This window comes from Telopea speciosissima, chromosome 5 (genome assembly GCF_018873765.1).
Source record: "Telopea speciosissima isolate NSW1024214 ecotype Mountain lineage chromosome 5, Tspe_v1, whole genome shotgun sequence".
Taxonomy (NCBI): domain Eukaryota; kingdom Viridiplantae; phylum Streptophyta; class Magnoliopsida; order Proteales; family Proteaceae; genus Telopea; species Telopea speciosissima.
In genome coordinates this window covers 17255883-17267835 of record NC_057920.1, presented here as the reverse complement: position 1 = coordinate 17267835, position 11953 = coordinate 17255883, and the positions used below count along the sequence as shown (strand labels likewise).

General features: G+C 39.4%; 1 protein-coding gene across 1 annotated transcript; it reads right to left on the bottom strand.

Annotated features, from left to right (window-relative positions):
- Window positions 1–5913: 5913 nt before the first annotated feature.
- Window positions 5914–8987, bottom strand: LOC122661670 (F-box protein At4g35930). The gene is made up of 5 exons (XM_043857150.1): window positions 8888–8987; window positions 8044–8416; window positions 6779–6853; window positions 6561–6670; window positions 5914–6445 (listed from the first exon to the last, which is right to left on the bottom strand). Exons 1-5 carry the CDS (start codon window positions 8890–8892, stop codon window positions 6184–6186), a joined length of 825 nt encoding a protein of 274 aa, XP_043713085.1. The 5' UTR covers window positions 8893–8987; the 3' UTR covers window positions 5914–6183.
- Window positions 8988–11953: the final 2966 nt, after the last annotated feature.

The following is an 11953-nucleotide window of genomic DNA, read 5'->3' as shown; positions in this document are numbered from 1 at the left end:
AAGCTTTCGCTACGTATCCGATGAGGTATTACAAAGGATCTTTTGACCGGTCTGACACTTTACCTCACCCTATCTCACTTACTCAATGTGGTTTACCACAAGCTTCTCACCTCACATGGGTAAACCTCTCAATACTCTTACATGCTTGGCCAATTTACTACACTGCTTGCTCAATCAAATTTATGCAATTGTGTTGACAACAATGACAACACTAGCACAATGAAACTTCTGTTCAACAATTTTTTATTTTCTTTTGAAGATAGAGCAACTTTAAATTTTTTCTTGACCATTTCAATGCTTCTTTAGATTTATATAAAGTTTATTGTATTGTAGAGAAAATGGTAATTCGAAGGATATCTTATATGGCATATAATCGAGGGCATAATTTCTTATTCTTTTGACATGTGTGGAACATTGCTTTCTTTACAGTCATGAGACACAGAGCACGGAAGGAGAGGGGGGGGGGGGGGGGAAACAGAGCGGGAGAGTGGTGGTGTGGGCACGGGTTGGCAATAGCAGTAGAGCTTGGGTGATGGTAGAGCATCTCAACGTCATAAGTGGTGGTGTTGCAGACATCGCTAGGTGGTGGTGATAGCGGGCATCGTCGAACGAGTAGGCGGTGGGATGGGAGGAGGAGAGATCGAGAAAAGCTAAGTGACATGTTTCTAGAAGTTTGGTGATATGGGAACTTTTTGAAATATGAAAAAAAAGGTATCCAAGCATAGTTTCTAAAACGTGAGGTGCCTTAGACGTAATTTTTTGAAACATTAGACACCTCGGTGGGAATTCACTCTTAATTATTTATTGATTAATTTGCATGACATATGATTGAGCATATATGGTTTACATAAGGTTTATACCTTAAACTGTTTGCAACTAGGTACAGAGTTGGGCACTCTCTTCATATGGTTGCTACATTGTATGTTCTCGGGATAATGATTTTAGACACAAGTATGAGTATACATTTTTATGTGTATTGGACTGAATCACTTGAGAATTTTGTATGGATTATTGTCCAATGATTAAAGACAATATTCTTAATACTAGTTCATGATTAGTACCCAGACCTAAGAGGCCTTTATCGTTGCAGTAGAATATTATGGGTTTGGTATACTAGCGGTGGACGCCTCTCTAGCTATATACCAGTGCAATAAATTCATGATGTTTGTCTCTAGACGAAAGAGATGCTCAATAAAGAATATTGGAGAGAGATGTTTGATCATGATTGAATTGAAATTTTGTGCTTGGTGGCATGTTTTTTAAATAGTTTGCAAAAAAATTAAAGTATTTTTGTTATTACTAATTACATTTTAAAAAACTGAAAATATTTTTACAATCCACTTATTGATCAAGATTATCTATATGCGATGTTTTGATGAATTAGGATGGTGATAGTAATAAATCCCATGCTCGTAGGTCCATTATGCAATACTATAAAGTGGATGGACTAAATTGTTATAAAATATTTCATCAAGGCATAAATGATAGTTGGGGAATTAATGTGCATTGGGTTTCTACTATTTCGAACGCATAATCATGGTTTCGACCTTCTTAGTCTATGTTCGTTTTGCATTGAGATGGTTTTTTATCCCAAGAAAAGGCAACTTATGGTGGGCTAATTCGTGATACTATAAGTTCCCCCATTACTGCTTTTGTTGGTGTGGGTGTAAATAGATTAGTCCTTTTTATGGAATTGTACACTGTCTTCCGGGGTATGACTCTATGAATTGAAAAGGTTTCTATGAAGTGTCCATTCAGTCAGATTCCAAATTGGCTGTAGACATGCTAAAAAGAAAGATTAAAGGTCCTTGGGCATTATAGTGGTTGAAAAGCAAAATCCACCATTTGAGTGTCTCTCTATTTTCTGTGGAATATAAGCATGTGTGCAGGGAGGGGAGTCAACCAGCAGATTACATTACCTCATTACCTACGGGAGATGTGGAGACTATTCTCCAACCGGTTAACTTCCCAAAGGAACTTTGTAAATTGGGTAAGGGGAGATTTATGTATTTACTATCGATTGTAACTTCCTTGTTTTTGGCACTTATGTCGATGCGGGGCCTGTCCCGTTTTTGTTAAGGGCCTCCCATTTCCCTCTTTAAGCATGTTTTAAAGGGGGTTCTAGGTGGCTGCCTTTTTTTTGTATATTTAATTGTTTTTCCTTTTTCCTTTTTATAATATATTTAATTATCTGGAAAAAAAAAAAACTAAACAAACTAAACATTATAAATAAAGATTGGAGGTTAGGGATAGAATACACACTGATTCTATTGTTAAACCAGTTCTCTCTTTTTTCTTCTTCCTCAAATTCTAGTTGGTATAATTCTTCATTACACTATAAATCTGAATTATTATCACCTCCAATTTGTGGACACCTCCAATTCCTCTAATAGGGGGGAGTGGACCACACCTTGGGCAGTGTTTTCGGGTAGGGGGTAGGGTGGTCATTTCCACCCCCATGTGAAGAATTTCAACGAATTAGAGGGGATAACGAATCCTATAAATATAGGGTAGAGGAAGTAAGAGAGATAAGAGAAACATGTGTTGATGTGCATATGTTTCTCTCCTCGTCGACCCATCTCATTCTATGCCCTCTATTATGTTTTGAACCCTAGTGAATATTGAGAGAGATTTCTATTGTTGGTCATGTAAGGGTTGAACAAGGAGTAGTTGTCGGTACATGTGGTCAATCGCTTGCTCATATATTGTATTCTTTTGGAGAGTTTTTTTATTTTTTTTGGTAGAATATTCTTTTAGAGAGTCTGCTCTTGTGAATTAAACATAACTCTTAAGTACTAAGATAGAATGAATACCCTAAAGTACATGAGGAACGATGTTAGGATTAATTTTTTTTTTTTAAATTTGATACTAATTTCCAATAGACTTCACAAAAAGTAATGTTCAGAAGAGGTTAACCTCAGATATAGCTATTTTGAACTCACAATTAGTATTGTAGGATCTGCTTTTTGCATATAGATTTATGCCAAATCACAACCACAGTTTACCCATGGGTCCAACTGACATGAAAACAAGACCCATTTAAGGTAGATCGGATCATAACTGAAAAAATGTTGCACCAAAATAAATAAAGATCTTTTACTCAATATTATCTCCCCTTCTTCATTCTCGTTTTATTTTTTTTTTCAATAAAACCTCATGGAGGGTTCTTTTTATTTTTTTAAAGGGCAACAAGCCACTCGCTCACCCAAGAGAAATAATAAAAAAGATTACGGAGGATCTGTGAGGCGCACCGAGGGGGTCTTTATCCTATTCGATCGTCGAGGGATCTCAACATGTATACCAGGCCGATCAAGTGCCACACGGGCCAAAAGAGCCTCCTCCTCTGGTGAAAAACGAGATGGTAGTTTTTGCAACCCCACTTCTAACTCCTTTTCAATCTAATGATTTTCCAACGCCGCGTCCACCATCATAACACCAAGATTTGCATTCCTATGACTTCGAGTTCTAAATAACTGGAGTTGCCATATAGAAACCCACACGACCACCTCGAAGAGCCTTTCTACGTCCAATACAATTTTTCCGACCCAACACCTGAGTCCATCCGCCTTGCATATCCTCTTGGTCAGATTGGTCATAACCTAACCCATGAGAATCCGATCTTTAAACTGATTCCACCTCATTAGATATATTTAAACCGGAAAATTCCTCTCTAACGTTCAAATTTGAAAATAAAGAAGCATTAGCGTGAGGATTAATAGAAGTAGTAACCACCACTTCTTCCTCCACAAAATCAGCACCCAAACCGACATTCACATTATCACCTTCCAAAAAACCACTATCCAATTGGATTTAGTTAACTAAATCCCCTTCAACGGGATTCCTTCCCAAACTAGGCTCCCCAACCCCAACGTCTCTCCTCTCAAGACTTTTGCTAGCAAACTGGTCCACTCCAGCCGAGTTAACTCCCGAGTGTGGCCTGAGTGAGCGACAACCGGGTGGGTTAACTCCATCTTCTTCAAAGTGAGTAGCCCCTGGAACATCCACCACCTTATCCTTCTCAAGCTCCAAACCACAATCCACTAATACAGCATTCCTATTATCACTTGGGGCCACCTCTTTTGGACCTCTAGAGTCGCCAACGTTAAGATCCTCCTTCCTTGTGTTAGCAACACCAAACTCTACCCGATCTGATCTTGACTTCGCTGCCTGAAGGGTGCTAGCGTCGCCTCTTCGAGAAACTTTCCTGCAGTTGTCAACTACATGACCGAGCTTATAGCAGCCATTACAATATGCCGGTATCTTCTCATAAACTACCTTATGGAAGAATCCTGAAGAGCCGCAACCTATCCAAATACGATTTGGACGCGATTTGCAAAGATTTAGTTCAACGCACGCCCTCGCAGCCACCGTTCTAGTACAACCAGAGGTTGCACCATCAACTTTTATCACCCTCCCCACGGCTCCTGCATCTGAGACAAAGAAGTTGCCTTGATATAGATTAATTGGGAGGTTGGGGACGGAGATCCAGATTGGGACAATCGGGGATTCTTCACCAGACCGAAAGAAACGTGTCCACTTGAAAAATCTAAAAAGGAAACCCTGAATGAAAACGATTTCTTTAAGCCAGACTCTAATAAAATCAAATTTGTTAATGAATCTCAAAAGGAGATGTCGTGGATCCAATGTAGAAATCTGAACATCAGCCAAAAGATGGAATAAGGTTTGGAGTGATTTTCTAACTTCGAAAACTGGTGGTCTGCCATATGCGCACTTCGCGACCAAGGCTAGTTGAAAGGGCTCCTCTGAACGAGCAATCTCCTCTGAAAAAAATATTGCAGGTGATCCCAAGTGAGACGTTGGACGTTTAATCGGAATAGCCAGAGAAGCTATAGAAGAGCTTTGCGCGAAAATCGCAGCGAAAGATCGGGGAATGCGGTCTAAAGTTGCCGGAGGAAGTCCCTTTCCCCGCTCCTTACTAGCCACCGTCGGCTGCAGATCTGGAGGGTGATCCTCCCTAGCAAGGGAAGAACCAGCCATGATGCCTTGATGGCTTCCCTATCAGATTACCTTCTTCATTCTCTAACATTCAAGACTCTCAAATAATATTTGGCCACACAAGGGTTGAAATGTTCCAGTGAAAGAAATGAAGGGTGGAAAATGATATCATCCATATGAGACCCACATGGTCAAAATAAGAGAAATGTCAATGTGTGTTCCATTGTTTATTATCGAGGGTATAAGGGGATCTGTACAAAAGCAGTGCAGCAATCTTTTACCCATTTCTAATGGTCAATTATACATGACTCTTAAACAAGTTGTCATTTTTCACTCCACTCGGGGGAATTGATCAGGTCAAAACCTGATTTTCCAACAATGAAAAAGAATGTAGGAAATCAAGAGAAACCAATTGGTAAGTTGGTGATACAGATGACTATTGAACGAAAGGGCTGTATCATCACAGGGAGCCAAAAAAACTACATTCCATAACTTTCATCAAGGAGGATTCAGGGAAACCACATACCCCCCCCCCCTTTTCTTTCCACACCATCTATTACCAGGTAACTGTAGTCACATCAGCACAAATATGTATGAAAAGAACAGATCCCATAGTTCAAACATGCAAGTTCAAACAGTGTATTAGGTCAACCTAATTTAACCATTACAATTTACAAATAGTTGGGTACCATTTTTTTTCACTTATAACAAAGCTCCAAAAAGAATTTTTAAGCCATCATGGAGTTACCCAGAAGAAGAAAAGTAAAGATAAATTTACAGCATAAAAGGAATAACAAAAGCATTAAATTTCATGCTATGCTAAGAAAAGTAGGAGCAAGAAGCAAATACGACAGTCTCTTCAAAAGAAAGAATCATAAACAGAAGCTGAAAAGCCAATATAAGGTCAACTCTTTTGTCTGGAAAGTTAGAGCCAAATTGGTATGGGGAAAATATAAGAACTATTACTATGAAACTATATAGAACTTGCCAATATAATCTAGGAAACTATACAATAACCAGTTCAAATGATATTAGTCAAATAACTATAGCAGTACTGATCTTTAAACCTTTACTTTCCCACTACAAAACAAGATTTCCATACCATCACACCTAAAATAGCCATGCCAAGCTACAAAAATGCACCCTTTCTCCTTACTATAACTCAAGAGGGGAGGGAACTATATACATATAAGAACAAAAGGGAGTAACAAGGGAATAGATAAGAAATCAACGAAGTTTATTTTGAGCAACTGCATGGCATAATTCATCTTCATAGAAGAGGACCCGGTTAGAAGCCTGAGACTTGCATAGAGGCTTTGGCAAACCAGGTGGAACAATGCACCTTGAAGGAAATGTGGACTCCTGGAAGAGGACAGCAGCAATTTGCCGCATCTCAGCCACATTGAGACGAGAAGGAGGTCGGGGACCATGTCTTGGTGCTTTGGGGGTGTGAGGACTCCGAGCAAAAATACCCTTTCCATCTCCCCTACTGTGAATGAAGATAAATAATCAACTAATGATAACTAGAGTTGCACAAAATAACCGAACAAAACTTTTGGATTTTTTATATAAATTTCTAGATGTTCTGGAATAGTGTTACCAACCTTATAAAAGGCCAATGTTCTGTTGGGAGAGGAGTCTTTGTTCTCAACATTTCCTGCCGAGATCTATCAGGAGTTGTGTAATTGAAGTGGCATTGTCTAGCAAGCAATACCTGGTTCAAAATGCAACTATCATCTCGATTCTAAAATCCAAAAAGAAACAAATAAAGGATTGAGAAAACCAGATTTCCTCTGGGGGGAAGAGAGGTGGAGGAACTTACAGCTTTCCTTACTCTCTGGGAAACATGGAAAACAGCTCTCAGTTGGTCATGGTGCAAATGGCAGAGAATTTTAACCTCAAAAAACACAAAAAATAAGTAAATTAGTGACCTTGAAAAGCTTTCTGTACAAAGGGAGTTTTGTTATGGCTATGAGCTCTTTCATATCAAGCAATTAAAGTGCACGAACAATTGCTTCAGATATAAAGTTAAACCACACTTCAATAGAAACAAACAATTAGGATCTCACTACACAATGGGACCCAACCTAATATTGAAGTGGCCAACACAAATAAACCATGTATCAGAAACATATAAATCAAGCAAAAAAAGCAAACTAAAAAACACAGGGTAGGTGTCAGGTGTTCCATATCCCCTAGCTTTAATTTCAAGTCCAATAGTTTATGCAGCTATTACTTCCAGTTTGGACTTCTCAAACTGTAAAGCAGGTTTACTCCAGTGCTGGTTGGAAAGAGCAGATGTCCTCTTGAATATTTTGGTCAGGAAGAGAGTATAATTACAGATAGGCATATTGCAGTCACCACTAAACAGAAAACCTAAATATTATACACAATAAACATCATGATTTCATACTATAAAGAAAATTAAAATAAGATAAAAAAATTCATAACAGAAACATTTAGAGACAGAGATAGAAAGAGAGAATAAAATTCTGATCTCAGAGCATTCTCAAAATAGGGTAAAAGATTAGTAAAATAACAATAGAGAGAAGTATAATCATGATCTTAAACTCAAGATGAAAAACAAAAAAAAATCACCATCAATATAAGAGCCAATCATGATTGAAAAGTACAGAAATCAAGAAAAGAGAATAAGCAACATATTAAATCACACTCATGAAGGGCCAGCATAGAAACAGTGTATGGGCCAAAAAGGGGGGGGGAATAGAAAGATTAGAGCTTGCAAAATCAGAAAATAAATTTTCTAACCAATTAAAGAGGGAATCCATTCTTACAATTAACTGAAAAATAGGTAAAACATAAGGACATGTTAAGAAGGAGAATAAGCAACATATCAAATCATACTAATGAAGGGGCGGCATAGAAGTGCATAGGACAAAAAAAAGGGGAGAAACAGAAAGATTAGAGCTTGCAAAATCAGACAATAAACTTTCTAACTATTCATAGAGGGAATCTTCAAAGCAAATTATAAGACTAAAGCCTAAGTATTTAGTACAGGGAAGGATAAAAGAGGCAATTTTAATCTACAGATGGAGAAATCAAACAAATATCAGGGTTATGGAATACCAGAATATCCATTGGGAGAGATTCAAGCCTCGACTCTGATTCACAATCATTTGCCCGAGGAGTCTTGGGTGATATTGGTAGCATATTCTTTTTAATCACATCAACCGGACCTCCTACAGCACGGAAACTGATCCTTTCCGGTGATAACATTGGAGGGCTTTGATCATCACTTTCAGGCTTCTTGGAATCAGACACAATGACTCTTTTCTTGCCAATATCAGTGCAAGATTTGGCAGATGTTGCTTTACTGTATCGAAGCTGAGCAAGTGCTCCAGGCTTCAAGTACTTGTGGCATGAGTTCCTCAACCGCCTCTTTTGTTTGGGAGTCATGGATCCTTTATCCTTTGGAGATACTTTTCCCATGTTATCTCTTCTATTTCTTTTATCCTTTAGCTCTTCAGGGACAAATACAAACTCTTAAAAAGCTTCAATTCTCGTACTTAATATAAATTAAAAAAAAACCTGAAACAGATAAGTTTTAGAAAATCCATCAAAACTATAACCAAAATGTCCAGTTTTCTAGATGGAAACTATTCTTCAAAAATCATATATCAGAGAAGGAAAAAAAAAATTAATCAAAACTTACATGAAAACGGCCATGAGAAATCATCGTCCGTCACTCAGTCCTCCCCTGCTACCAGATAAAACAGGGATTACCATCAAAAACCCTAAAAAAAAATTCATTTTGAACACAAGCCAAAAGGCAGGAATTGTTTCTAGCAGAGAAAGTAACTCAGCCCATAACAGAAAATTGTGAACCTATATCGCGACCAACCAAAATGAAAAGATCAACACAAGAACACAGAAACGATCAAAACTCAAGACAACAGAGAAGAATACTAACCTCATAGCGGACAGGGTAGCGAAGAACAACCCGCGAGAAGAGAAATGCGATAAACCAGAACAAGGGAGAAACTGTAAGAATGAGACCGAGTGGGACTGGAAAAGAGGGAAATGGGAAAATGGGGGGCCCGGCTATCTAGGGTTTGCTACTTTTGAAATTCTTGCGGTTGCCCGCCAAATTTTTCAAGCAACAGTTTTTTTTTTTTTTATAAATCAAGCAACAGTTGCAAGAAAACAAAAAAACCCTAAAACGAGGAAATATATATATAGTATATTAATCAAGCTGAACATACGTGGCATCCATCCATTGGTTATTGCTCAAAATGAGGGGTGAGTAGATTCTCAGAATCTTAGCACAGAAGCCGCACGGGCGAATCGGACGGTGGAGACAGCACTGATGGGACAAATAGATGGAGGGAGATAGATTTGGTTTAAAGACAGCCTTCTGTGTTTTCGATTTTTTATTTTAATTTTTAAAAGGGAAAAGGGTTTTGGAGGGAAACCCAGTATTGGAGGGATATTTTCTCTCTGTCTAAATTACCCTCATACATTCCTAAATTAGTCCACTCATTCCGCTGGCTTCGCTATAATTTCGCTATCACCAGCTGTCCTTTTCAGAAACATATTATTCCGATAAGCTTATAGCCTAGGTTTTCGGGATTGGAACATAAGGACTAGAGTAACCCCCACGTGGCAGATAATTTCGGATTTAATGTTAATATTTAAGGGTATTTCAGTCATTTAGAAACAGGACGTGGGTTTCATGACCTGACACCACATCAGCAGTTTTGGATGATGAAGTTAATGCATGAAAGGACAAATTAAACCTTGAAACGTATGAGCGAGCGTCAATCACGAAATTCATAATGAAGGGTATTTTCGTCCAAGGAATTTTAATCGTGCAGTCACCGAATATCAGGAGCGTAGCGGCACTTAGACGGTGACAAAATGGCATCCGAGGCGATTCTGGCACTGCAGCGTCATCTATTCAGGCATGGATTCCAATCTAACGATAAAGAAAAGGTACCTCACGTGAGGTAACATAGGATTCCTGCACATAAACCAAACAAAATCATTTTACGTGGCAGCACCGACGAAAGTATTAAATGTTGGAGATAAGTATGATTAGGTCCTCCTTAAATAAGCATTTTCAGTTAAAAACTCTGGTAACCCCCCTCGTGTGTGAGGGTTAACTTCCGCTTAATTACAAGTTGTGAAGCATAGGATTCCTCCTGCACATGATCCAATTAAACTGTGCACCACACGTGGCCCACGATGATCGATGCATAATTCAGCTAAGATTTTGCTCTTGTCTGGCATTGAATAATAGTCCAGAAATTCCTCCTGGTCCTGTCACAATTGGGTCGGTTTAAGTAATTGAGTTTCCGGGTCATGTGTTACGGGCAAGACTAAAACCGCCTGATTAATATAGGGTTAATTACATGACACCCGTGTAAGTTTTTTCATACTCAACTCACCCCTCTTAGTTCTATCAAAAAAAAAAAAACTCACCCCTCTTAGTTTAAAATTCACTTATGCATCCCCCAATTAGAGGATTATATTACAAGATAGTCCACACCATTAGTTTTATGCGGTTAAGTGATGAAGTCAGCAAGTTAACTTTATTTAAATCCCTAAACTACCATGCCCATGGGTAGAGTTACTGTGTTACCCTTGGATCTAAAGCCCCAAAATCGATCAACTCTCTTCCTCACCTAACCTACAACCCACCGGTATCGGTCCTTGCATTTCAAATTGGTGAATAGTCAAAACCCACTTCGCCTTCCAATGATGTTTCCAAACCCATATTTGGCTAAGGCGCACTTGTCACTGTCGAGCTCGCTTACGACTACGACTCCCCATTGATCTCCTTCTTCGGCTTCAAAAGCGAATGCAAGCTTCCCTACCTTCCTCTGTTTCTGCGAATAAGCCAAGCTTTGACAAATCGTCTGAAGCTTTGCATCCGTAGAGGATTGCAAGGGCTTGTAATCGTCGAACTCTCCTCCATTAACTTGGTGTCGAAGATCGGGAAAGTTAGCCTCTCGAACACTCCTCTGAGCTTGTAAGTAGCCTTATCGTATGCCAAAGCTGCCTCCTCAGCGGTGTCGAAAGTGCCGAGTCAAAGCCGAGTATGGTCCTTCGGTAGACAGATCTCTGCAACCCATTTCCCCCAATGTCGTTGTCTCACCCCTTTGTAGAGGTTCGTGGGTTTTGCTAATGAACCCACTTGCTTCATCTGGATTGCTTTCGGGTCGAGGAAATTCAGGATATGTGGTTGTTGTTGCTGCAACTGAGACTGCTTGCGCCTCTGGTTTTGGATGTAAGCTGTAGCCATATGTTGTTGTTGATGTTGGAGCTGGATCTTGGCTTGAATCTGTTGAACCTGTGAAGGGTTGAGTTGATTTAGCCCTATTGATGAACCTGATTGCTCGAGACTGGTCATGTAAAAATGGGGTCTAGAGTCAGTTGCAGAGAAGACAGAGAGGGTGAGAGAGTATAGAGATTTGGGGAGATCGAAGAAGAGAAAAAGAGAGTAAGGAGGGGGATAGAATCCGTTTGAGTAGAGGCGCAATCTGTGGTTTCTCTCCCACTTCTAGAATCTTCTTCGACCATGCACATGACCGCTGCAACGATTTCTTTACCGTTTTCCAGAATCTTCTCACACACATGGGGCGGGGATGCCTTCAGGTCAACCAAGGAAATTAGGTCGTTAGGGGGGATGACTTACAGAAGGTTAGGGTAATAGAATAGGGGCAGACCTAAGCTTTATCAGTCGTCGATGAAGGATTCAGAGAGGATTGTAGGTCTTCGGAGTGAAGTTACATGACTTGTCTTCTTCTTCTTCTTCACTCCTTCCCCTCTCCTTTGTCTCGGTTGGAATAGACAAACCTTTGTCGCAGTTGAGGATCCAAAGTAGGTTTTAGCTTATCTAGTTAAGATGAAAACAAAGGTGAGGACATTGCAAATTGTACAACCCTAAAAACAAAATATCCACAGGATGTATGCTCGGTTGAGCCTTAGCCTAAGCACGTGCTTGTGTTATCTCGGAGGGAGCAGAGGAAAGAGA